Raw genomic sequence first — 25,744 nt, 5'->3', positions numbered from 1 at the left:
TCAAATAAACTGAAAGATAAATATCTCCATCTGCAAGGCCAGCTTGCAATTCATCAACAAGCACCAAGTGACAGATTTTTTCTTTGTTTTTAAAAAGTATGTTCAAAGACCCATGCTCTTGAGGGGAACAGAGCAGGAACCAAAGGCCACACTTAAAGCACAGAATTTTCCAGGGTCTCCCCTCATGGCAGGTGCAGGGGCCTCGGGGGAAATGCACTGCACCTCCCGGCTGGTGACGAGCCTCAGGAAATACAGATCCAAACACAGCGGGACAAGAAAAAGAGGGAGAGAAGGAAAAGAACAAACAGGCAGCACTGGTGGCAAATCCAAGGGGCAGGGTACAATAAACAACAGACCTTCAGATTTAAAAAGGTTTTTAAGAAATCAAATTTTGCCAGGCCTCCTGACAGATGGAGAACTCTCCCCAGCCATGCCCTCTGGGCCAGCTTGTCTCTCGGTCTGTACTGGTGGAAACCACTATGTTCGGGCTTCACATCACCGCCTGAACCGACTTCTCCACCAATTGTCTGGGACAGCGGAGGGCACTGCCCAGCGACAGGAGAAGCAGGCAGACCCCAGCAGAGGAGCACCCACAGGGCCGCCCTCTCCCACGGCGAGGGCTAGGCAGCAGGGGCTTCCCTGGGAGCCACCACGAGGTCTCAGGAATACTGCCAGGAGGCCGTGGCCACTTCTGAATGGCTGGTGACAACCAAAAAGTGTCACAGTGCAGGGGTAATGGTGAGGAGGCCTCTCTACTTCATCTTTGTCCAGAACACATGGGCACGTAACTTTGTAAGCCAGTAAGTGATTTTTTCTGGATTTGATAAGATTACTTTTTTTTTTTCAAGTGACCGAAACACCCAAATCAAGGAGGTGCCTTTTAAACACATCAAGCCTCTCTCACTGGTTTCCACAAACATCTGCTGTCCCTTCTAAAGTGAAAGAAGACATACACGCACAAAGGGGTGAGGTGTGCATGGGTGGGCTTTCAGGGAGCCAGCCTGGGGGGACCCCGAGCACACTACCTGAGCAGAGCCAGGCAGCGCCCCCTGCACGGAGCTGAGCCGAGCCGAGCCAACCAGGCGTCTGGTGCAGGCCGTGCACCGTCTGGCATCTCCCTGTGTGCACGCAGATGGGTACTGTACCTGTACAGATCAGGTCCAAACTATCTGCTCTTTGATTTTTGGTTCTGTTCCCCAAAATAAAAGGCAGTCAGAGTCTCAGACCTCATCTGGAAACACTCTTTCAGCCTCTAGGAATTCCTGACATGTCCAAAACCATCGCCTGGGCTTCTGGGGCCACTACTCTTGGTGTAACATCCTCAGTAGGGCCAGCCCCAACCTGTGAGTTGTGGGGTCACCAATCCTGGCCTCCTTCCCCACTCTGACCTCCAAGACCATTTGTTCTTCTGGTCTGGGACCTAGGGCAGAGCAGGGCATCAGGATAGGAGTGTGCACACAGAACAGCAGGAGGTGGGGCTGTCACCGCTGGCCGGGACAGGAGGCGACTGCCTCAGCAGAGGAGCGCGGTCAGCAGAAGATCTCTTCTCCCTCTGTGGGTACTTCCGATGCAGGGCCATCTGGAAAAGGGGAAACCAAGACGGAAAGAGAAATTCAGAAAAAAATTGCTCTTTTCACTGGTAAATTCCCTCTCTTCCTCTTCTAGGATGCAAACAGATGACGGGCTGGTGGGCAATCAACTCCTGAATGCTGGGGCTTCCCAACTGACAGAGCAAATGAGGTCCTCAGTGTTGTCCTGTCTACAGTTATCTCTTAACTTTGCAGAGACACTAGGCCTGCTGTTTATAAGTAGGCCTGGGGACTGGAATCTCTCTTTCGTCTCCCACACAGAAGGGAGAGAGCAGTTCACATGAGAAGGACTGAGACCCTGGTGTGGCGTGGTGTGATCGCGAGCCCTGTGGCGGCAGGAACACCAGGTAATCCCTCTGAGCTTCAGTTTCCCAGCCTGTCTAGGGGTTAGCACCATGCACCTCCCTTGGAGGAGTAAAGCAGCCCTTGGAAAGTGCCCACCGAGCACTAGTTATTATTATTACTGGACTACGCCTGGAAAGGGAGGGAAGACTGCAGTTGCCTCAGTCAGGTGAGTTTCAGCCCCTCAACCGGACACCACGTGCCTGAGAAATGCAACCCGCACCCTCAACTTTGTATACACCTGCCACGCAGAGAGGGTTCTTAACTGCTCTCTGAATCTGTGCTCTTAGGGTAAGTTCCAATAGTCCTTTGTGGGCAGAGCAAGTGGCTTTGGTGAGATGTATGACTGTTCTGTTTTTTAACCCCTCCCATGCTGCTAAAGCCACTGACTCTTCAGGGTCCAGGGACTACCTGGGCTAGTGTGTGTAACTCACCACCAGGCTGGGAGCGGCCTCCTTTGTTCTTCTTTTTTTTCTCCTTCTTTTCCTTTGGCTTAGCTAACCCAAACAGGCGGGTGGAGGTGGACATGGAGGTGGAGGTGGATGCTGCGGTCTGGCTCTGACCCTCTGGTACTTTGTTTGTCTGGCCAGTAGAACTCAGTATGTGAAAAGGCCCTTTTTCTTTGTGTGTCCGAGAGATGCTGTTCCTTTTTGGGGACACTGAGAGTTCTGAGTCAAAGGACCCTGATTTGGGTATCGAGGGTGCAGATGGCAAGGGGGTCTCCTCGGGACTTGGTAAGAAAGATGGGATTCTCAGCAGCTTGGTGTGTTGATGGGAAACCTGCAGGGGGACAAGAGAAGGGTCTGATGTGGAGGTCAGCAGCACCCCTGTGCCACTCAGTGGCCGCTGCCCAGATCACTGCCTGTGTCTGCCCCATGTGCACCCACTTCCTTGGACTCAGAGAATGCACTGTAAAAAGATTCCCAACTTCTCAGTTCCATTTACTCCCTCCCCCAAGTAGTATCTATGAAAGTGTTAGAAACATCACCTTTGATAACAGTAATATTTTTATCATCAGCCTCATAAAGAATTAACACTACATTGGATGAGGCCGCTTAGAAAAGAACTCTCACTCTCTGAAGGAACAGGGAGAGCTGCTAGCCGAAGACTGATTTACACTGGGACGTGGATAGTTATCTCAGGGCTAAGAGATTATAAGGGCCTGTTCAGGTAAGGGTGGAGGTGGAGCAAGCTTATACCAGGATCCCAGTCAAAGGTTAAACAAAAGACAGAGAATCAGTCTACTCTGTGCTGTCTCTGTGCCCTGCAGCCTTCCCTGTGGAAGCCCTGAGGACTATTGGGATGGGGGTGGAATCCATCCTCATGTCATAAAGAACACAAGAGGAGCCATTGGCTGCTCCCCCACATCAGTGAAAGCCTCCGCAGGAAGCCAGGCTGCGTCCTCTGGAAGATGTCTGTCTCTCCGTCTTTCACTGTCCAAAGTCAGTGGGTAAAACAAATGGCAACATAAGTATCAACAGACAGGTGGGTCTGTGCGCAGCCAAGCTTCCCACCTGCCACAAGTGTCCCTGTTTCAGAATAACCACCAAAATAAACTCAGGAGTCAGTGTGCTTCCCATTTATGTAAAACCTTCCCATAAAAGTAGCAGCTACAGAAGAAGAAAGGGTTCATCAACAGCAGTGAGACAAATCAGACATTATGCACAGCCCAGGCATCTGAACATCCCCCAGCAGGAGTTTCATCTCTCCCAGAGGGGCTGCCTCCCATCTATTTGCTGGGATGGGCTCCTCCCAGAGGCTGATGCCCACCGACCCCTCACGTGGGCACCTGCTCTCTGTGAGCATGGGTGCTGTGCTCCGGGGGCTCGTGTCCTCGCTGTGTTGACCTCACTCAGCTACAAGTTCCCTTCGGTGGGGCCATTCTGATTTCTCATGTGGCAAAAAGCAGAGGGACTTCTCCCCAAGTCCTGGACAACTGACCACCATCCTCAGAGACACTGAGGCCACTCCAGCCTAAGGCAGCAAGGGCTGGGGGAAGGGCCAGTTGGCCCCAGGTGGCCATTAACTCCCCTGGACAGAGCCTCGGCACCACTTCCCTCTGCTCTCAACCTCTCAGTGATGCAGAGGGAAGAGCAAAACTCACTGCCTCGCCCGCCCCCTTGTGGTATACAAACAGATGCTGTAAAATTAGCCGTTCTGGCTCCGCCTACTCTCTTGGGATGCTCGGAGCACAGAGGGCTCTTGGTTACTCGCCTCGCCACCTGGCCCTGGGGGTGACCGCCCCAACCGCGCTCCGTACCTGGCACATGTCCCTCTGGCTGAGCCGCTCGGCGTCCCGCTTCAGCTGCTCCTGCTCCCGCTCCAGCAGCCTCTGGGCGGCGCGCAGCCGCTCCAGGTCGCTCTGGTAGGCGGTCTTCTTCTGCTGGAGCTCATCGTGGTCGCGGTCCAGGTCCTGGCGGCTGCGCCACAGCTCGTCCTCGCGCAGCGCCAGCCGCGCCTCGCGCTCCTGCAGCACCCGCTCGCGGGCCTCCAAGTCGCGCTCGTGCCGCCGCTTCTCCTCCAGGTGCTGCGCCTGCTGCCTCTGCAGGTTGGCCAGGTCCTGGCGCTGCTTCTCCAGGCTGCGCTGCTTCTCCTGCTCGATGAGGGAGCTGGGCCGGGAGGCCGTCCGCGTCAGCGCCCTCTCCGTCAGCAGCAGCTTCTGGTCCTCGATGTAGCTGTCCTGCTGCAGCACCACCCCCTGGGGGCGAGACAGGCGGGGACATGTACCTCTGCCCGGGCAGAGATCCCTCGGACAGATGACAGCTCCCCTCTGGTTTCTAACGGCTCTGGGGAAAAGGCTCCAGGACAACCCTGGTCAGCGGCCAAAAAGGAATGGCAGTGTGCTGCGGGGGCTCTGGTTTTGGTCCAACGGGTCACGTGCTGGTCACAGTCAGCACGTGAGCTGGGAAGTGTGTTTTGGAGGCAGGAGGAGGTACAAACTGGCTTGCTTAGATCTTTAAGAAAGGAAGTGAGCACAATTTAAGGATATCCCCAGAAACCACAACAGTAGCTGCTTTGTGAGAGCCAGCCTATCCAGATGCCAACCGGACACATGGAACATGGAAACTTGTCATCGTACCAAAGCCCTTCTACACTGAAACCATTTCCTCTGTGCATGGGAGCACCCCATGAACTCATCAGTTCTGGTCTTAGAAGGTCCAAGATGCTCTAACTGCTGCATCTTGTAACCTTTCTTGTCCTGAGAGCCCCATTTACCCATAAGCAACCAATAAACCTTAAGGATCCTGGCCAATGACACCCTCCTCACTGTTTGTCTGGAAGCAAGGCAGTGAAGGGATGAGAGAAGCGCACGTACCTGCAAAGTGCTGAGGAGCTCGTGGAGATGGACGACGCTCTGGATGACCTGCTGCAAGGGAATCGACGGACCATCACCTCAGAGTCTGAGGCTCAGACCCCATCACATGGCGTGTCATCCGACAAGAACCCCCCCTTAGCACACAGCAAAGGGCTTGCATCTGAATCTAGTATTTTCACACTGAAAGCACCACAGAGAATTAGCAGGTACAAGGAGCCAAGAAAAACAAAACAAGATCAAACAAAGTGACTGTGTGTCGGTGGGACTTGAGCACACATTAAAAGGTATTTTAAAGCGCCAATGATTTAAAGTGACTGGCACAAAAAATGGCACACAGACCAACAGAACAGAACAGAAATCCCAGAAGCAAACTGCAGAATTTAGTATATAAGTAGCATTTCTAATCAACAGGGAAGGAAAGGATATTCAACGAATTGTTCTGAGGAAACTGGCTAAATCTTTGGAAAAAAATTAAGTTCGGATCCTGGCTCCCAGAAAAAACACTCAAATGGATTGAAATGTTTTTTTTTTTTTAATTTTATCTTTTTTTTAATTTTTTTTATTTTTAATTTTTGTTGGGAGGAGGTTTATTTATTTATTTTTTACTTAACGGAGATACTGGGGATTGAACCCAGGACCTCATGCATGCTAGGCATGCACTCTACCACTGAACTATACCCTCCTCCCCCCTGGATTGAAATGTTAAGTGTAGAAAACCACTGTAAAAGAGCTGTAAGAAATGCAAATGTTTTCTCATCTTGAAACAGGGAAACCTATTCAGGGACAGAAGCAATAGAAGAAACCACAAACACACACACACACACACAAAATTTCAACTTTTACTATGTAAAAGTGTAAAATTAAGAGGCAAAAAAGGACAAACTGAACAGAAAAGCAAACAAAAAAAATCTGATTTAAAACAAAGGCTCTCAGATCAATAAGAAGGAAAAACGAATACCCTCGTAGAAGAACAGGGAAGGAGCATAAACCACAATTCACAAGAGAAGAAATACGAATGGCCAATTATATAACATATTGAAAGTGATTTAACTGTATTTGAAATCAGATAAATGCGAAAGAAGATAAATAACCCTGAAACTTATCTAGCCGACAAAACGTCAGTTAAAAAATAACTCCCAGTGTAGGTGAAAGTGAGGCAAGAATGGATACTCTTGTACTGACAGGGGTGAACACCCATGACTCTCCTAGAGAGGGGAGGCAGGCACGCTGAGGAAACAATCAGAGCCAGGCAAAAAAACGTATGAGCATGCTCTTGGCTGCATCATTCAAGAAGCAGAAAAGCAGAGAAAGAATTAACCACTGGCAAGATTAAATAAATTATGGCACAGAACATATAATACGCAGCTGTTAAACAGCAAGTTGTGTATGAATGCGCCCCCGGGAAACGCTCCTCCTGTGCGTTAAGAGAAAAATAGCAGGACGTGAAGCCCCAGGGAGTAGGGATACAAATTGTGTGAAACTGTTCTTACACAATTCACACTCACACAAACTTAGATACATAAATACATGTCTTGGAGAAAAAGAAGACTGGAAATATGAACACCAAACATTTAACAGTAGCTGTCTCTCAGTGTTGGGATGTTTACTTTTTTTTTCTTCATTTTTTCCATTATTGGATGTTTTTCAAATCTCCATGAACATGTATTCCTTTTACAATACTTAGAACACACAAAAACCTAATGATCAGGCTTAGCTCTCCTGAGAATACTTTTTACCTCTCATTTAAGTTTATTCTTAATAAACAGAGGGGAAGTCACTGAAGCCAGCTAACTCTGGCTGGGCACCCGCGGTGTACAACCCCCCGGAAGGCCTGACGGCCGCCCGCCTCCTGCCCTCTCTGACCCGGCCCTTCCCGCTTAATGTGGGGGGAAGCTGCCGAGTGGAAAAGTCAACTAAGGGCTAATTTTTAAGCAGCACCAGGGAGCAACTGCGCAGGTTTATTTCATTCAAGGATGAACACACTGAAGAGGCTTCCTTCAGGACACCAGTCAACACACACGCCGACAGACAGAAAACAATATCCTTCTGTGTTTTAGGGGAAAGCGGAAAGATTAATTTGAAGTGTCAAGACAAGGCTCCTCAGGGGTTGAAGGAATTACAGCAGAATCAGGAAGAAACACAGAGAACATCCTTAGAGGCATGCCCTGACATGCCACTGTCACATGTCACACACAGTCACGTGCTCAGTCAACCAAGTCTGGGGACGTTGGTAGTCTTGAAGAGGATTTCCTAAGAGGGACCCAGGGAAGGGGGAGACAGTGAGAGAAGGGGGTGATCCCGTGGGGTCAGCGGAGCTCAGCTGAGGGAAGGTCAGAGACTTGCATGGGAACTTGATCTCTAACTAGGGGACACCATGGCTACTTTCAGAGTGACACACACAGGAGCGAAAAGCAGTGCTTCAAGAGGCAAACGCAACTCGAGCTGTAGCAGAAGCTATTACTATGCAGAATTACTGACAAGTTAATTTGCCGTGTTCCAGACTGTGGCTTTTGGTGCCAGGCTTGTGTTATAGCAGAGGCAGCTACAAATTCTACCCAGTGTGCTTGGATGGAAAGAAACCGCCCTGGAAGCTTCATGGCCCATGTTCAGAGGAAGCAAGGGGTGTCTCAAGGACAGAGAAGCAGAGGCCATTTGAGGAAGCAGTCACTCTGACAAAATGACGCCCAGGGGCTGGGGAAGGGAAACTGACAAACGCACAGGTCACAGCCAGGAGCCAGCTGGTTGATTACAGCAGAACAGAAATGACCACTCCTAACCTAGCAACTATAACACAGTCATATTCCTTTAAATAGCTCACAATGTTCTTACCTCACTGTTTCTTTTAAGCATAAATACCAGGTTACCATTTCCACCCTATAAAACAAACAAAAATGTGCATTAAAAAAAAAGAAGATTGTGAGGCAAAAATTCTACTGAGTGTGTGTCTAAGTTACGCTGTGACTTCCCATTTTTGTTCTTTCCTAAGGCTGTGGGGTAGTGGAGACTTGAGGCGGAATGGTTACTGAAGCCCTGCAGAGTCCAGGTTGGGGTGGGACACAGAGACAAGCCTCCGAATGAACCTGGCCCAGCCCGGGGCCGGAGCTGTGCGTGTAAACATGGTGTCCGAAGCCACAGAGGCCCAACAGTCAAGAACGTGGGGATCTTAATTGTACTATTTGCTTCAAGATATACTTTCCTCTTAAAACAAAGCAGCAAATAAAAACAGCAAAACAGCATTCAAAACAAAATCAAACTGGACAAACTTCAAAGACTATGAACTCAGAGGGAGGTGCCACGGAGGACCTGGTGTATTTTAGAAAGAAATACCTTTTTCAGGCCGCTGTCCGATTCTGTCCTCCTAAGGTCTTGGGCGTCGTCGCCCTCTTCCTTCTCACTTCCTAAACAAACAAAACAAACAAACAAGGTTTCTATTTTTTGTTTTTTTAAAGTTGTGATACAGATTAGCCAAGAAAATACGATATACACAGCTTAGGGACAGAATAGTTCTGAATCCCGTTAATGCCAAAAAAAGAGGACAGTCGCTTGGTGGCAACAAAGTGATTACTAATAATTTTACTGATGCAGAAGAACAAGAAGCAGAAAGGAAAAAGTAAGTGTTATTACTCCTTTGGTTATAGCTTAACTGAGACCCCAGGAAAATACAGTTTATTACAGAAAATGAACTAGACACTGAAAGAGGTTCCTAAGTGTTTGAGCAGCGAGAGACTTACCAGGATCTCACGAAAACACTGACTGACTGACTGGGACAGAAGAGATGGCGTTACTGGAGAACAGGTCATCTTCAGCTGGGATGGTTAAGGACTGCCCATAAAGCCCATGAGTTCAAAATCACTGACCTTTGGAAGCATTCATCTGATGGCTGTCGAATCCTCCAAAGGTCTCTGCTCTCCGGGGCAAGGAAACAGGGCCGACCACGCCTTCTTGCTCAACAGGGCTGCTGACAGCCTGCCCAAGTGTGCCTCCCAGGCTTCCACTCACCAAACCCTGAAGGATCTCCACTGGAAGAAAGGAAACACACAAAACTGACACCTCTTTCAATGGGAAAAAGAAAACCTCATGGTAATACATTATACATATAGGGAACTTGATCAGAAAATTCCAAAGGGACTACGTGACTTCCTTTGCTCAGAGAAAGCTCTTGGCTCAAGAAACATGTTTTAGTTGGAAATGCAGAGATGAAACCTTCAGCCTTATTTACCTGAGATCTAGGAAATCTGAAAAGGCACAGGGAAGGCAGAATAATTTACTGAAAGGAGCATGGCTCCTGGAGTCAGATCCAAAGCAGCCAAAAGGAGTTCTCTAGAAAGTAAGGTGGGCCAATCTGAGAACTGGGGAGGGCTTCTGCCCCTCCCATGTTGAGGTTAGGGGCTAGAGCAGTCTAAACATCTGAATTCTCAAATTCGAGCAGCTGGGGGTCCCCTCTAGGGAGGAGGTGCTGACAGTGGAATAAAAACTGAGCAAGAAGAAACAAAGCTTCCTCTGTACAGCACAGGGAACTATGTTCAGTATCTTGCAATAACTTTTAATGAAAAAGAATATGAAAATGAAAAAAAAATCAGTAATATTATTTTGTATTAAATTTAGGATTACCTTTTGCTAGCTGTGATGATCTCTGTATGTTTTCTTTCAAGATGTTTAACACATTTAAAAGAATCTGGTGTACTAGAGAAAGTGAGAGGTGAATTGATTTTTATTTGAAATGGTTAATTAATATTAGACTTGTGACTTTGACTTAAAAAGGTTTAAGAGAATCTTGCTGAGTTTCTAAGAGCATTTAAATGTATAAGTAAGTGGTCCTGACCTGATCCACTGTGTTACTGCTTCTGCTTTATGTGATTCATAGGAGTTGCTTAGGTGGACAGGAACATTTTGTTCGTTAGGTTTATAGTATTGGCCTGGGAGGCTTTTGAAGAACTTGTGAAAGTCAGGTATTTTTAATTTGTAAATGTAGATTAAAATTCTTGAGGGAATTTAAATAAATCTGAGGTTAATTGTTTACAGTAACTTAATCTATTAAATGTGAGCTAGTAAACATCAAACAAACCAAAACAACAAAAACTCACCGAGCAGGAGACAAGCAACAGAGATGAAGGAAAAAGGAGGTCCAGGTGGAATAAGGGAGGAAACAGAGGCAGGGAATCTTCAAAGACAAACCATCATATTTTCTAAATATTTTCTAAAAACGCTGGATGAAAACAACAGAACAGTCTAGTGAAGAGAAAACGGCTATCTGAGCCTAAAAATTTAGGAAATTTATTTCACATAAAAATGAGCAACAGAAAACCAACAAAGTCAAATTATGAAAATGAGAGCAAGTACACCCAACAGAAAATGACTTAAGAAAACAGAAGGAGGAATATTTAAACATTAAAAAGATAAAGATACAAAGAGTATTATGGAAAAGCAACGAGTACTGAAGACAGGCGAAGATAATCCAACACACGGATGGGGGAGTTCCTGAGGAAGAAAATCAAAGCAAGGAAACAGGGAAAACACTGAAAGGTGTGATCTGAGAGTACATCTCTGAAATGTGAAAAACCCGTCATGTCCCTCCAGTCATTCTGAATGTCTGAAGCTTATTCTTTAGTAGGTATCTCAGAAAAGGCACATGATTGGAGGGACATGACATAAAAACTGGTGGTGGTCCTTGCAGAATTAAGGCGATGGGGTCAGGGCTAAAAAGGAGGCAGCGCCGTGTATGATGGTTGTAAGTTGACAGTGTAGACACAGTACAACTGTTAAAAAAGGGGGTATGAGATAGCTTATAAAAATCATATTTAGTGATAGTCGTATTAGTACTGTAATTCTGATGCATATTAAGGTAGGACAAAGCCAGGGTGAAAACACAGGATATTCTATTTCAATGATGTATCCTTGAGAACAAGGATTCAAAACGTGGACGAGAGGAGATACAGATGTAATACAGAAGAGGTTAAGTAAAAACACTGTAGCCCACAATTTGCATAAAACACGTATCTATATGAATTCGTTGCCACACACACATATATTTCCCCCCCAAGCTGTCCACTGAAAAGGCCCAACCTAGTAACAACAAAAACCCAAGTAGCAGTGACCATCCCTAGTACTTAGACTGTGGTCTTAAAACATCATTTCCCACTGAAAGAAGCCAGAGGATCTAGGAAAACGGCTGATTCCAGATATGGGCAGATCATCACAAGACGGGACCAGAGCATCTTAATATACGAAGAGAAAAGACGCTCTCAACAACTGCTGGGGTCACGCTGAAAGGACTCAGAGGCCGAACAGAGGCACTCACTGGCAAAGAGAGGACCTTTTGCGCTTTTCATAAGGGTAAGAATCGCAACGACTTGAAAGCCCATCAGATACATTTAAATTCATGAGTCTATACTATTTTAAAAGCACTAATCACCTTCAGACGATGACCATAAAATCCACAAAAGAGAAACATACAGGTCAAAAAGCTCTGGTTATTCAAGGGTAAGTTTTGTGGAAAAGAAAGGGATGGTGGGGTGGGTGTAAATTAAGACTCAATTTACTATAAATTAAGACTCTTAAAAGGCATATCAACAACCCTATGCCATGACTAAACCACAGTGTGTATGGATAGGCACTTGGCCATAAAGCCATAAAGAAACCTAAGTGATTACTGTAAGTCACAATACCTGTTCCCTTTTGAAGGGAGGGAGAGAGCTTTGATGGGGACAGGACATTGGAAGGGCTCTTAGGGGTCTGGCCACATTTTATTTCTTGACCTGGTAGTAGTTACCAGGATGCTCACCTGATAAAAATTTGCTAAAGCAAAGTATGTTCTGGCCTCTTTTCTCTATTCGTGCCTTGCTTTACAACAATAATGGAAAAAGTGGTAGATACAATTGGTGTCAATTACCCTCATTTATTGCACTTTTCATTAAAGGTCCTCCTTTGAGAGCCTCCTCTGTGTTGGAGCGGAAGAGGATTCTAGAGCTGTGAGTTGGGGAGCCATCCTCTGGCATGGGGCTGCTGCACTCAGTCATGTCCCGGAAAATCATCTCTTTCTCTTCCAGGAGGAGCAGGATCTGCTGGTCCTTTTGTTGAAGTTGTTCTGCAGGTGGACAGACAACAGGTCTGGTGACTCGACTGCTTGGTGTGAGGAGACGACTAAGACACGAGCACCACCTTGTGGCAGTGCAAGGGAGGACAGGGAACACCTCCTTTCTTCTTCATCACAGGCAGTATCCAGTTTTTAATCTGGAATTTCTACCTGGAAGACTATCCAGGGTCTCTCCAGGCAAACGTCAGAATTTCTGATACAAGTCTGAACTCTGTTCCACTCTCCTGCCTCCTGTTCATTTCTCAACCCATACACTCTTCTGTGGCTTTTGCCCATCACTCTGCACCTACTCCTTCCACGGTCACTCTTCACTACTGAATCTGATGATGTCTTTTATCTCATCTTCTCCAGCACAGATGACCCCTCCCTCCTTCTGAAACTGCCCACACCCACACCCCCCAACACATTCCCTTTGAGGACACTGCTGGTTCTCTCCTTCCTACCACTCCTTCCCTGGGCACTTTACAGACCTGCCCTCTGCAGGGAGTATCAGGGTTCCCCCACCCCAGGATCCACCTCGGCTCCATCTTGGGCTGCCTTCTACACCTGACACACCTTCCTCTCAGGGACCTTATTCACTCCCATGGCCTCAGTTACTCCCTATGTGTTGATACACAGAAAGCATCCCAAGTCCCATCCACTTTTCTGAGCACCAGATCTTGAGTCCCACTGTCAAGTGGCCATCTCCACTTGGATGCCTTGTTCTCCACAGGTCAGAAACCTCTGTTCTCCATTCCTGCTGCCCCACTGACTCCCTATAGCCTCTCATCTCTTCCTCAGTCCACATCAGCTTCATCCCCTCATTGCCCAAGCTGGACACCAGGGAGACGTTTTGTCTCCACCTGCCCCACCATCCATGAAGGTTCCTTATTTCTTACCCACATCCATCCCCCCTCCAACCCAATTCTCACCAGACTTTTTCAAGAATCTCCCAACTGGTTTTTCCAGTTTTCTCAGTGGGGTCCCCCAAACCCCCAAACAATTCTCCCAACTCGCTTCATTACCAATTTTTTTAAAATGTAAGTTTAAATTTTGCTTAAAAAAAAATCATGTCATTCCCTTGTTGCCTTTTAAGACCTGGTGTCTTCCTGGCTGAATCTCCCATCCCTCAGCCCTGACTCTCCAGACACACCAAACACGCCATTCCCTGGCAAATGTGCCAAGTCCTCTTTCACTTTTCACCTAACTGTTCTTCATCTGGAGGTCAGTTTTTCCAGACAGAGCTCCTGTGTCAGCTTCTCTGAGGCTTAACCGCAGGTGGGCTTCGTTGGTCCCAGACACTTCACGTGTGCCCATGGCCTAGGTGGCCTGTCATTTACGTGTGTCTCCCTCACCGGAGTGCGGGCCTCCCGATGGCAGGGACTTTGTTTCAGGACTCTGCACCCCCAGCACCTAGTATCAGGCCGGGCCAGGTGCTTTGCACATGTTACAAGAAGGAAGTACTCCTCTCTGCCATCCTAGTCACAGGCCAGTAAATTTGATGTGATGCTAGCACCAGTCTAAATCTGTCCATCTTTTTTTCTTCTTCTCCTCACTGACACAGAATGTTACCATCTTTCCCAGCTTGAAGGACTAATTATACTCCTTGGGTGCTTACACTTATTTGACTCTGGGCCTCATTTCCACCTAAAGCACATGCGTCTTTACTTCAGAACGTTCAGTGAACACGAGCAAGGAGGGGAGAGCGCTCGGCCCCGGCGTTCAGAAGACAGGGAACAGGGTCCTGGCTCCGCCATGAACCATGCATGTGACCCTTGGCTGCCCGGCCTTCGCGGGCCTCAGCTTTCTCATCTGCACAATGGGGTTAGAGTACACATCTTGCCAGGATGCTGATAAAACTACATGAAAGGCCGCAACAAACAGTAGTCAAACACAGCCCATAAGCACACCTCTCCCAAATTACCTCGTAACGCGTTTGGAACATGCCGAGCGGCACAGTGATAAACAGATTAACTGAAAAATTCTTTTCCTCAAGTACTTTTCTCTCCTTTTTGTTTTAACCTTAGATGTGACTGTGAATTCTGGCAAATTCTTCTGTGATAAAGTAGAAAGAATGTCACCAGGGTCCAAGGACACTGATACCGAGACAAGAGAATCGATGTCCCTGATCTAGTATCGGACATGTTCCTACAGCCGTTTTTTCACTGGAACCTGTGCCGGCTCAGATTTGTTTTCTCTTCTGTTTCCAGTGCCACCGGGACAGCCTGGAACCGAGGAGCAGCAGGGGCTCCCTCCGTGACCACCGATGCCCGACAGGCAGTGAGGGGTCTGAACCACTCCCACCAGCTTTACCTTTCAGCTCCCGGGCTTTGGTGTCCAGCATTTTCTTTTCTTCCTCATTCTCACTGGGAATTCCCTCATCTTCGTCTCTGTTCCTAAAACAACCAAAACAGAAGAAAATGTTCCTCAGATGTCGATTACTCTGAAGGCTGCCCGTTCCCTTCTGAAACCACAGAGGCACCAGGAGGCGGGGCAGGGGGGCCGGGGTGTCTGACTCACAGGGTGTTGATCGTGTCCTGGATGATCTGGATCCAGCTGTTGCGCTCCTCTTTGGAGCTGGCATGGACTTCCACCATCTCCGGATCTTTTGTCCCCATACTGATCAGGAATAAACCTTTCTCCTCATGAGCCACTTCTCTTACAATCAGCTTCTTTAAAGAGATCACTGTTGATTTCTGGTCCTGGACAAAGGGGAGAGGGCAGACAGAAGACATGGATGCAGTATTCTAACTCTGAAGGACAACTTCCATCTAAGGTAAGACTGGGCATCTTGTGAAAGCATATGGCTTAACAAAAAAGGGCAAATTTAGGAGAAAAAGAAAGAGCTTGTTATTTCACTTACATTTTATCAAACAGAAAAAGATTTCCAAAAAGGAAATGAGACTTTGAGGCTATGATGCATCGAGCAATGAGTCCCTTTCAGGCTTGTCAGAATCTGGCTGGCAATGTTACAAATTTGTATGACTTGTAAGACAGAATGTGTGAGAAATACTCCAGTGACAGGCTTCTTTTTAGAGCAAATGGCCAAGGTTTTCAAAGGGATTACGAAGGAACAAATAATGTGGAGTCGGGAGGAGGTGGGCAGAGAATTGCCAGGGTGTGTGAGAAATGACTCGGAGACATCTGTCCTGAGCCAGTCAGTTTTCATGGGGGAGCAGTGCTACACTCCACACCTCCCCTCGCTGCTCTGAATACTGTCAGTCACACATACAGATGAACAATTAATCCAGCTTACCAATGATGCAAAGACGTATTTCTGGTCTTTTTCTTGAAGGAAAACTAAAATGTCAGTGAGCAGGACCGCTTGAACCTCTGTAAAGTGGGGGAAGGGAAGAGAGAACAATGACCACGGCACAGCTAAGCACCTTTGGGGCACTTTCTTAGGACAACTCAGCAGTACGCCCACAGAGCACAATGGATGGAGACCACACCCCTCCGAGGCAAGGACTGGATATTTCTGCAGGACCCACATCTGGTCATTGGATTTCTAGCAGCATTTTCAAATGGGAAGGTTTGAGTGTTTACTGCTGGAAAGATATATCCCATAAGGTAAGATTCTTTTTTCTTTTTCAAGCTGGGGGGTGGTAATTAGGTTTCTTTCTTTATTTTTAGAGAAGGTTCTGGGGATTGAACCCAGGACCCTGTGCACTCTAAGCATGCGCTCTAACGCTTGAGCTATACCCTCCCCGCAAGGCAAGATTTTTAAAAATAAAATACTTTAAAGTTGCAAAGCAGGATTTTAACAGATGTTAAACAGCAACATATCCCACAAAATCCCAGGTCATAATATTTCTCAACTTCTGATCGTAGTAATGGGACAGGCGTGGAACAGCAGACAGGAAAGCTGCCAGAAGGTGATATAAACATTTCTGAGTCTAAGGAAAAGCAGGCTTCTTCCACACGCCCAGGAGGACAAGAACAGCTTGACAACGCCCACTGATCTCACAGGTACACGTGAAAACAGTGACTCTGTCCTCAGCTCCAACACATCACAGTCGACCTCAACCTTTCTGCTCCATGTAAACAGCCTTCTCTTCTCAATTAAAACAAAACAAAAACCAAGTTAACACCTCCAGTTGGATCCAGGACTCAAAAGAATGTCACCAACTCTTGCTCTAATTCTCTTGGAGCATGAAATGACATTTTCCATTATTCCTTTCAGGACACAATGTGACATTCCTGGAAATCCAACAGACCAGCCCTGTGAATCACCTTTACTCTGGGAAGGGGAGCCTACCACTCCTTGGGGAAAGAGTGGAACTCACTTATGTAGCCTCCTCCCAGGGGGTCAGGCCCCTCCTAGTCTTTTCAATCACTTCTGCCACAACTGGGGTCCCCTCTCTGTGTAATTCATTGCAAAACCATGGAGAAAACAGAAGCAAGGATGTCTGATTCCTAGGAGGTCTAGTTTTTCAGCCTGGACCACAGTAATTTTCCATGCACTACCATTAGTTTTGACAAGTTTTTTTTTTTCAAGTTTATTTTTAAATAGTTCAGGTGACTGCCCCCCTCCAAAAGTTCTAAAACACAAGTTTCAACTTTGTTGGATCCTGAAGTTTATAGGATCAGTGTCAGTGGATCAGAGAAAAACAATCTCACCCCTTTCAAAGGTTACCCAACACAGTACTGGCTGTTCTCGGCATGAGCTCACTCAGGGGGTGAAATGACTAAACACCAACTCCTCTCTCCACTGGAGATTTTTCAGGCCAGAAAACCTATCCTTTTGCCATTGGTTTGACCACAACTTTATTCCAACAGCTGGGATCTATTAATTTTTATTTTGGGAATGAATAAACAAACTGCTGTGTAAAGAAAGAACACAGCGCTGGCTCCGGGCAGCAGCAGCTCTAGGAAACCCACCCTTACAAGAGAGGGCAGGCGTTTCTCAACCGCCAGGCTGCCTCGAAGACGGCCTCGAAGCGGCAGTGTGGTCAGAGCCTCCACTGTGGGACTCTGAACATCACACAGTATTAGGGCTGGAAGGAAGGAGCCTCAGGGATCACGGAGCTCATCCTGGAGCAGTGAGACACCCAGCTGGTTGGTGGCAGGAAGGGGTATTTCTTTTGTCTGAAATGACCCTGCCCGGTGCACCCTTCCCCGAGGCCCTCCAACAGCTGCTCCCCCAGGTTTCAGTCCCCAGTCTCTCCTCCCTCCTACAGACTCTCCCCAAAGCCCCTGCGGCTGTCTTACACACACTCTAATTCATCCCTTTCCTTCTAAAGCCCTCGATTCTGAATGCATTCTTTGCCCGCTCCCATCACCACTACTGCTGTCAGCCCCTTAGTCTGGAGTACGTACCTGCTCCAACCTGACCCTCAGCCGATTCGTCAGCCTTATTTCCTGCCAGTCCTCCCTGCCTCACTCTGCTGCCTGCCTGAGCCCCGACTGTCCCCCCTTCCTGATGTCCCAGAGGAGTAAGTTTCCAGGCTTACTCCTCCCTTCTGCCTGGCTCCCTCCTCATCCTTCCAGACTTAACTCAAATGCTGCTTCTCACCCCTTCTCCCCATCCTGAGTTCACGCCTCCATTCCAGCACCCAGGATCAACTGCGAGAGCAAGATCATCCTTGCAAGTCTCTTCGTGCTGATCCTGCTTCATTCACCTCTGAGCCGAGCGGACTGCCTGGGACTTCTTTACTGTTTGGTATCAGCATGGCGAGGCTCTAGCTAAGGACTCCTGGGAGTTCTGACAGCAGTAACCTAAGCAGGACGCACTCCTCGGAGGCAGCAGCAGCACACACTTCACTCACGTGGGCTTTATGCCAGTGGGGCTTTGTGTGCTTAGCTCACTGAGGCCAGGAGGCAGGCTGGGATGCTCAAGGCTACTGGTGCGGCTGGAGTTACCATACAGGCCCAGAGAATACAGGTTTGATGAAAATAATGATTAAAAACACCACCAGGTGTACAGATGAATTAACAAACCTCCTAACTTCCTTAAATTGATGGATCTCATCACTTAAAAGTCAAAGACTAAAACTGAATGCGGATGAGTATCTTTTATGATCTCTTTTGCTTAGAGAAAGATAAAAGATATGAACAACAAGGTTTAGTAATAAATCTAGTTGATGTGAGTTAAACTTACGTTTCTCTAAGGTCTCAGGAGCTGAAAATTCCTCTAACATTTCTTCAGAACGCGTGATGGATTTTTAACCTCAGAGACCCTAGGAACTGTGTGACCAATGGGTGTTCTTCCCTCCTGGCAACTGTTTTGCCAGAACCCAGACCCGAATTTCTTATCCATCTCTCATAGGGGAGCACGCATTCCAGAACAACTTTCCTTTTTGTATTATCTTACCCTTTGCTTTGTTTTCTATATTTTTTCATTTCCCGACTGCATCATTTTCTTGTTACCTTTATTATATTTTATATGGTTTTGCAAGCCATCTCAAACCAGTCCCTCCTGACAGATTAGGAACAAGTGAACGACTGCTGCTCCTGCGTGATATTTGGACCCAGGTCCCCAGGAGCGACCTGGCGGTGAATTTTTAAGCAGACACACTCGTATTTTGCCTGCTCCCCTCTGGCACACACTGAGACCCAGACAAAAGTGAGCCTTACCTTTCAACCTCCCCGTGGCGCTCTTCAGAAACACGCTTCCATCCCGCACAAGCTTCTTCCGCTTCAGATCCTCCTTGGCGAACATCTGACCGCTCTTCATCCTCATGATCGACTTGCTGTCTGTCTTTGTGTAGATCTCACTGAGACGGACTTTCTTCTCGTAACTTGCCACTTTGCTGTTCACAGCGCCAATCACGTCCTTCACCAGGCCCAGGCACTGAGCTAGGTCTTCCTGCTCCACTGCACTGTCTGAGAAGAGAAGAATCACTCTGCTTTTAATGGATTCTTTCAGACAATGGGGAACCCTGCCTTCCTGCTCCACGTCATTCTTCTCCCTTTGTGAGCATGCTGTCAGGTCAAGGGTCACGTGCCCACTTCTCGCTCTGTCACAGTCTGATTCTAAACAGTTAAGACGTTTCAGTGAGACAGGTAACATGCAATTACATGCTATGCTCTAAAGCAGAAGAACCCAACCCTCTTAGGGAGGGAGAGGAGCAACGAGTTTTTTATTTATGTTTTTCTTTTACCTAATCCTTAATGCAACCACAGGATCTCTTTAAGTCAAACTAGACATGGAAGAGTTCTTCTATGGGCTCTCTAGTGCTGCCGGACATAGGGAAAACAGGCCGCTGGCGAACAAGACTGAGTCAGAAAAGAGACCCACCTTTGGTACACTGCAATATCCTTTGGAACAAAACTGGGTATTTGGTGATCCGCTGGGTTACAAGCAATATGCACTCGGGGACTCCAAGCCTCCGGACGATGGAACTGCTCATCTTCTTCTGCAAGGGAGGAAACCAAGTGTCAGGAACCACCCGGGGGAGAAGCCTCTAGCTAAAACTGATGGTGACACAGCACTCTGGACAATGATGGGGATTTTCACGTTTCACATAGATACCTTCATGAAGGCCTGAAAACGCTTATCCTTGGTGTAAAGGTCTTTGAAGTAGTTGACAGACTGGTTGTGTTGCCCGCAGAACTTGCCGTACGTCTTCTTTAACCGTTCTGCATTTTCACCTGAAAACTGCAGAGGAAAGAGAACAGAAATCATGCCATGACTCAGGGTGTGAAACTCATGTTATCATTTTGTACAAAGTTTCCAGGCTATTTGTAAAATTCAAGACAGCGTTCTCATAAATTTCCCCCTAAAATTAAAATGGTGCAGGAGCTTTGGAAAACAGTCGGGCATTTTTTTCAAAAAGTTAAATACAGAGTTACTATATGATCCAGCAATTCCACTCCTTGACATAAAAACAGGAGTCCACACAAAAATATGCACACAAATGTTCACAGCAGCTTCCTCACAACAGCCCCAGTGTCCACCAAAGGACAAACGGATAAATAAAATGTGGCAGATGCGTGTGAATGACAATAGCCAATCACAAAGGACAACATACTGTTTTATTCCATTTACATAACTGTCCAGAATAGGCAAATCAACAGAGAAAGTAGATTAGCTTCTGCCTAGGACTGGGGAAGTTGGTGGGGGTGATGATGATAAAAATTTTCTCTAAGTAATGGTGGTAATGGCTGCACAACTCCATGAATATACTGGAAAACACTGAACTGTACACTTTAAATGGGTGGATCATATGGCATATGAATATTTCAACAAAGCCATCACCTATATTAAAAATAATACAGGTATACCTGTTATGTACTGTACACGTAAGAAATGCAAAACGTGTTCTAACTTCCACTTATCATAAACATAGTAATAAAATAAGGAAACTCACTACAAGTTCCTCATGATTAGACATTAGAACCAGCTCTCATTACCTGGGGATACGTTTATCCTCCTTACCTTGGGTCAGCAGTCCTAACAATTCTCTGTGACCCTTAAATCACTCCCAAGTATGTGTCATCTCAATGGTTTATCTGAAGATATGTTCACTTTGGGGTATACCTGAGAGTTTCTGTACATGGGCCCTATGACACATGCTAGGTGTAGATTTCCACTGTACTAACAATGTCTGGAGGCAACACAAATTGATCCTTACTAGAGAACTTGGAAAACGTTCAGTGTAGCCTTTGCTCTCCCCCTCTGTCGCAGGAGGAGCTGAGGCAGAGAGACTTAAAGTGATCTGCTGCCATCACACGTGCCCTATAAGGATGATTTGAGCTTGGACACTAAGAACCAACAAATGGACACCATGGGGCTAAGACATGAATCCTACTGTCAGGGTCTTACTAGAGCACGTGCACAAACACAAGGGGCTACAAACAGCACAAGTCAAGGCTAGATGAGGCACCTGTGCAGGTCTGAGGGCAGACGGGCAGAGGGAGAGACACGGAAAAGGGCAGGAGAGGGGACGTTTGGGCAGGGAGGGTTCTCACTTGGAGAGCTGGCCGCTCCCACTCTGAGGCCTTGTCAGTGTGAAAGTGTCCACCAGACTGCATTTGCATTTTTTTTTACTTTTTTTTTTAACATTTTTTATTGATTTATAATGCATCTGCATTTATTTCGTAACACACCTATTTTCACTCCTAGAACGTGAGTTCCACAGGGCTGAGTAGTCTAAACTACATGTACCTTTGTGGTTCCACATGGTAGAGTAAATGCCCAGTAGACACTTGAGGGGCACAGGCTCATGAATACAAGGGGAGGGCAGAATTTCCAATTCTCAGGCAAACATTCCAGCACGTAAGTCTCTGCTTCTACAATGAGGCAGAGCTTTGCTGGTGAAAAGGACGTAGTCAGATGTGAGGTTATGCCCCTCTGCCTGCTAAGGTTATACTAGCAAAAAAAAAAAAAATTTTTTTTTCCAAAAAGAATACTTTAAAAAGAAACATTAAAAACTGCCTATGACATATACATCTGAAAGTATCAAAATAATTTTTAGCCAAATTTTTTCTGATGTAGGATTGAAACCATAACACACTTTGATGGAAACATTAGCAAGAGATATTTTATGAATTATTTTATAGATGATTTCCTGTCAACTTCTTAGGCTCAGGTGGTTTTTAGATAAATGAATTCCTTTTGATTTGATGCATAAGAAGAAGTTGAGACTTTCAACAAGTATTTTTTGATCTCTTAAACTACACTACCTCTGATGGTGGCACAGGCTCTGAGAAAGAAAACCTGACTTCTACTGAGTGTCTACCATATATGCGAGGTACTTCGTGTATGTGTTTCTTTTAATTTTTAAAAACATCATTAAAAATTAAAGTCTATTACATATATGTTCTTTTTAACTTTTACATTTACAGCATTAAAAAAGAAAGTCTACTGTCCTCATCTACAGAAAAGGAAACGGAGGATTGGAGAGACTGAACTACTTGCCTGAGCTTACAGAGAACAAACGGCAGAGCCACGGCTCAGGGGCCCCAAAGCTCCGCTTTCCCCAGGTGTGTGTGTGAGAAGAGACCCTTCCGTTGCTCACCTGATGAACAAGCACATCTCCAATCCTCTTGATGAGAAAGTTCTTTTCGCTTTTGTCCACCAGAGAGTCCTTCTTCCGCTCCAGGATCCTCTGAAAGAACTGGCTGTGGATACTGATCAGCTCATCCAAGCAGGGGAACAGCTTCTCCACCATCTGCTGCTCAAAGAGCAGGTCCGTCATCATGCCCCGGCTGTACACGTCACTCATGATCTTGAGCGTGCGGAGGTGGTGGAACTCCGTCTGCATCAGCTCTGGAGCAGGGGCAAAGCCTAACGGTCAGGAATGCTCTCCTGGAGGGTTCTCACATGTCTGCTGCTGTTAGGAGCCCAACTTTTGTGTTAAGGATATTTAGAGCCCAGTTTAAACTTTAAAACTGGGTCAGCAGCCATCTTTTCCCTGACCTGTTTTCATCTTATTCCTCTATTTTTCACCCGACCTCACGCTATTTGCTGACAGGCACACTGGATTCCATCACACTTAAATGGCGGTTTCCAGAGTGGTCTTCACTGGATTCCAAACCTTTCATAATTTACTGTGTTCCCATATCCCAGAAAAGACTTGTGTTTAGTCTAGTTTCTAGGGTAGCTGGGGAGTTAAACTGCACTGACACTAGGGAGCTCCTTCCAGGACTGCTGCATAGATAAGCACTTGGATTAAATGCAACGTGCAATAAAACTAAAGGAAACAATTTCGAAGAGAGAGAAAAGGACAGAAATAAGATCATGTCTATACCTCAAAGTGTGTTTTTTTTAGGGGGGTGGAGGTTTGGTTTATTTGTTTTTTATTTAAATATTATTATTTATTTTTATTTATTTAATGGCGGTACTGGGGACTGAACCCAGGACCTAAGCATGCACTCTACCACTGACCTATATCCTCCTCTCTCCTCAAAGTTTTTGAAGAAAATCTTTGAGATGCTACATACTTGAAAATTGACTTTCCACAACCCAATAAACCACCTGATAAATAATGCCAGATAAGCAAATCAAATATTAACAGAGCAAATGAGCAGTCTCACCATAAATCACTTCTTGCCGTTTGACCACGTCTTTCTTTTGCTGTTTCAGAAACTTGCTGTCCACTATTTGACTCCAGGACTCTGCCTCCAGCTGTTTGGACTCAATCTCCAAGTCTCCCATTAGCTGTCCTTCATTCATGTCTGTACCTACTCCTCAAAATACCAAAAAATCAATATCAGAATCTTGCACCTGTGATCTCTAAAACTACACTGGACGTTCCTCAGGGTGATAGTTTCACGAGAGTACTCATATGGGGGATGTTCACAGAATGCATATTTCACTAAGAAGTTAATTTTCTGTTCAGGAGTGACATACTCTATCTTCAAGACTTTGGTTAAGGATGATAAATGTCACGTAAATAAAACGTGGTTAAGACATGATTCCTATGTGAAGCAGTAAGAGTCCTGGTGACTCTATCTGTTTAAGAGAATAGGCTTACAACTGCGCCAGAGAGCTGGAAACTGAACGTTCATAGAAGGCTAGGGGAAGAAAGAGCCTTTGTACTGGAGTGTGACCACATTAAAATCAATAGCATCCTTCAGTGGACATCTATCTAACAACTGGGCAAGTGTGATCACCAGCTCATTATAAAGCATTTGAAGCTTTACAGACAGTTTAGAGAATCTTCACACGGGTAAGGAAGAGGCAGGAACCATTATGCCATCAGCACTTGCATTCTGGGCAATGGTACGGGCACGGAGTCTGTACAGCTGCGTGCAATACAGGCTGTAACTTCCTCTTACCTTCATCAGTGAGGGACTCTGTTGACTCATTGACCTTGCTGATTTTATTTAGTGAGTCTGTTGAATGAGACAGGAATTTCCAGGTGTTTGATATGTTCTCATCATTGCCAACTCTGGGGACCAAAAGAAACACACAGTCAAACGCATTCTGATAAGCCATGGTTTGCGGACTTAAGTGAGGATCTGAAAAACTATACTGTGACAGCAGGCTGTAAGCGCTACAATGACTGAAGACAAATTCCTCATGTCAGGAACCCAGTAACGTGCAACACGAACCATTAAGGAGGCTTGGAGGCATTTAGCATCATTGCAAATGTGAACTTTCTGGGCCTTGGGCTTTGTTTTGTTTTTTAATGATAGGCAGCAAGGAGAAAGCTCTTCCTTCAGACCTTGGAAGAATTATATAAGAGATTTCTCTGTTTGAAATTCATGTCTAACCACCACACTTTCCCCCCATGTTGCCTACATAATTATAAACCAAGCACTTATATTAGACTGTCTTCTTTGGACTTTCTCAACCCCAACTCACCAACTAGCACAGTGGGCACCAATAACTATTCGTGGTACAACACAGTGAGTGAGCCAGAGTCATCTGAAAATAAATTTTATTTAAAGGCCAACTTTCAAAGGCATAATACTAAAAGATTTTATTAACAACTCTGAAAAGAAGGCCTTTGGGTAATTACAATACAAAGACAAAAGAATATAAAAATACCTGAAAAAAAATTTTGTTTTAAAGGGGGAGGAAACATTAGCCAGCACAGAAGTTAGGAAATACGGACGAAAGGAGATCTGCATCCTTCAGTTGGGAATTTTCCTCCAGGCTAGGTTAAGAGAGCTGCAAGAGATGTTTTGAGTCCTACATTTGAGATGACTTCTTTACTTGATGGGAAAGCAAGCATCTTACTCAACAGCCAGCAACATCATAATCACCCCTGTGCTCACCGCAGACAGCCGAGGCCTGAACAGTCAGGGGCCATAGCAGCTTTCTGTAGGGGCCACAGAAGGAACTCAGTGCAGATGAGTGACCGGGAGCCACTGTAATGACTGACTCGCTACTCACTCCCGTGACTTAAGAGTCAAGAGGCAAGAATGGAAAAGAGTGGGGTGGGGGGGGGACCAAAACCAAAAAAAACCCCCAAAAAACCTCCCACCCTCCAGGTTCCTCTGACCAGCAGTGAAGTGTGACATCTGAAAACATGAGTGGCTGGCTGCAATCCAAAATTCAGAATTAAATCATCTTTTTTTTTTCTTCCTATTTCTACTTCTTATCTGGATCTAAAAATACTCCTCTTAGGATGCAGGTTCTTCACAAGCAGGGCTGATCATGTACAGAAGCGGAGAAGAACCGGCCTGAGAATGGGGTTTGGGAGGGATCCTGTTACAGGGGGCAATCCTGAGGCTGCAGGAGAACATGGTCCTCGTCCGGCTCCCCGCGCGCGGATAACCTGGCTGTGCGCCAGTCCGTCAGGTTATACGCTTTTCCTCCAAGAATCTTTTTGTTAAATTATTATGCTTCTGTCGCCTGGGCGATTTTTATGTCCCCACTTACCCAGCAATGTTCTGTATGGAGACGCTTTTGGAGAGCGAGACACTCTGCTGGGACCGTCGATTAGCAAACATGGGGGCGGCAGAGGTCTCATCAGCTAGGAGGACTGCAGACCGAGGACGCTCCTTGGGCTGGGAGGCTGGAAGGAAGAG

At 46.3% G+C, this 25,744-nt stretch overlaps 1 protein-coding gene across 11 annotated transcripts in view; it reads right to left on the bottom strand.

Annotated features, from left to right (window-relative positions):
- Positions 1-357: 357 nt before the first annotated feature.
- AKAP13 (A-kinase anchoring protein 13) overlaps positions 358-25,744 on the bottom strand; it is a 292,102-nt gene continuing 266,715 nt past the window's right edge. For 3 of the 11 annotated variants that reach the window (XM_072950728.1, XM_072950732.1, XM_072950734.1), the window contains 19 exons: positions 25,596-25,731; positions 24,044-24,156; positions 23,300-23,452; positions 22,282-22,532; positions 19,794-19,919; positions 19,560-19,677; positions 18,896-19,144; positions 15,576-15,652; positions 14,840-15,021; positions 14,633-14,715; positions 12,137-12,331; positions 9,859-9,930; positions 9,105-9,266; positions 8,575-8,645; positions 8,077-8,121; positions 5,248-5,298; positions 4,192-4,629; positions 2,366-2,711; positions 358-1,579 (listed from right to left, as the gene is read on the bottom strand). In XM_072950728.1, coding sequence (XP_072806829.1) covers positions 1,530-1,579; positions 2,366-2,711; positions 4,192-4,629; positions 5,248-5,298; positions 8,077-8,121; positions 8,575-8,645; positions 9,105-9,266; positions 9,859-9,930; positions 12,137-12,331; positions 14,633-14,715; positions 14,840-15,021; positions 15,576-15,652; positions 18,896-19,144; positions 19,560-19,677; positions 19,794-19,919; positions 22,282-22,532; positions 23,300-23,452; positions 24,044-24,156; positions 25,596-25,731 — 2,918 coding nt within the window. In that variant the 3' untranslated portion in view covers positions 358-1,529. The remainder of the gene's footprint in view (positions 1,580-2,365; positions 2,712-4,191; positions 4,630-5,247; positions 5,299-8,076; positions 8,122-8,574; positions 8,646-9,104; positions 9,267-9,858; positions 9,931-12,136; positions 12,332-14,632; positions 14,716-14,839; positions 15,022-15,575; positions 15,653-18,895; positions 19,145-19,559; positions 19,678-19,793; positions 19,920-22,281; positions 22,533-23,299; positions 23,453-24,043; positions 24,157-25,595; positions 25,732-25,744) is intronic. The other 8 variants (XM_015234379.3, XM_072950735.1, XM_072950737.1 and 5 more) reach the window with 5 other exon arrangements.

This window comes from Vicugna pacos, chromosome 27 (assembly GCF_048564905.1).
Source record: "Vicugna pacos chromosome 27, VicPac4, whole genome shotgun sequence".
Classification (NCBI taxonomy): domain Eukaryota; kingdom Metazoa; phylum Chordata; class Mammalia; order Artiodactyla; family Camelidae; genus Vicugna; species Vicugna pacos.
Note: the sequence above shows the minus strand (reverse complement) of the source record. Positions and strands in the feature narration are given on the sequence as shown.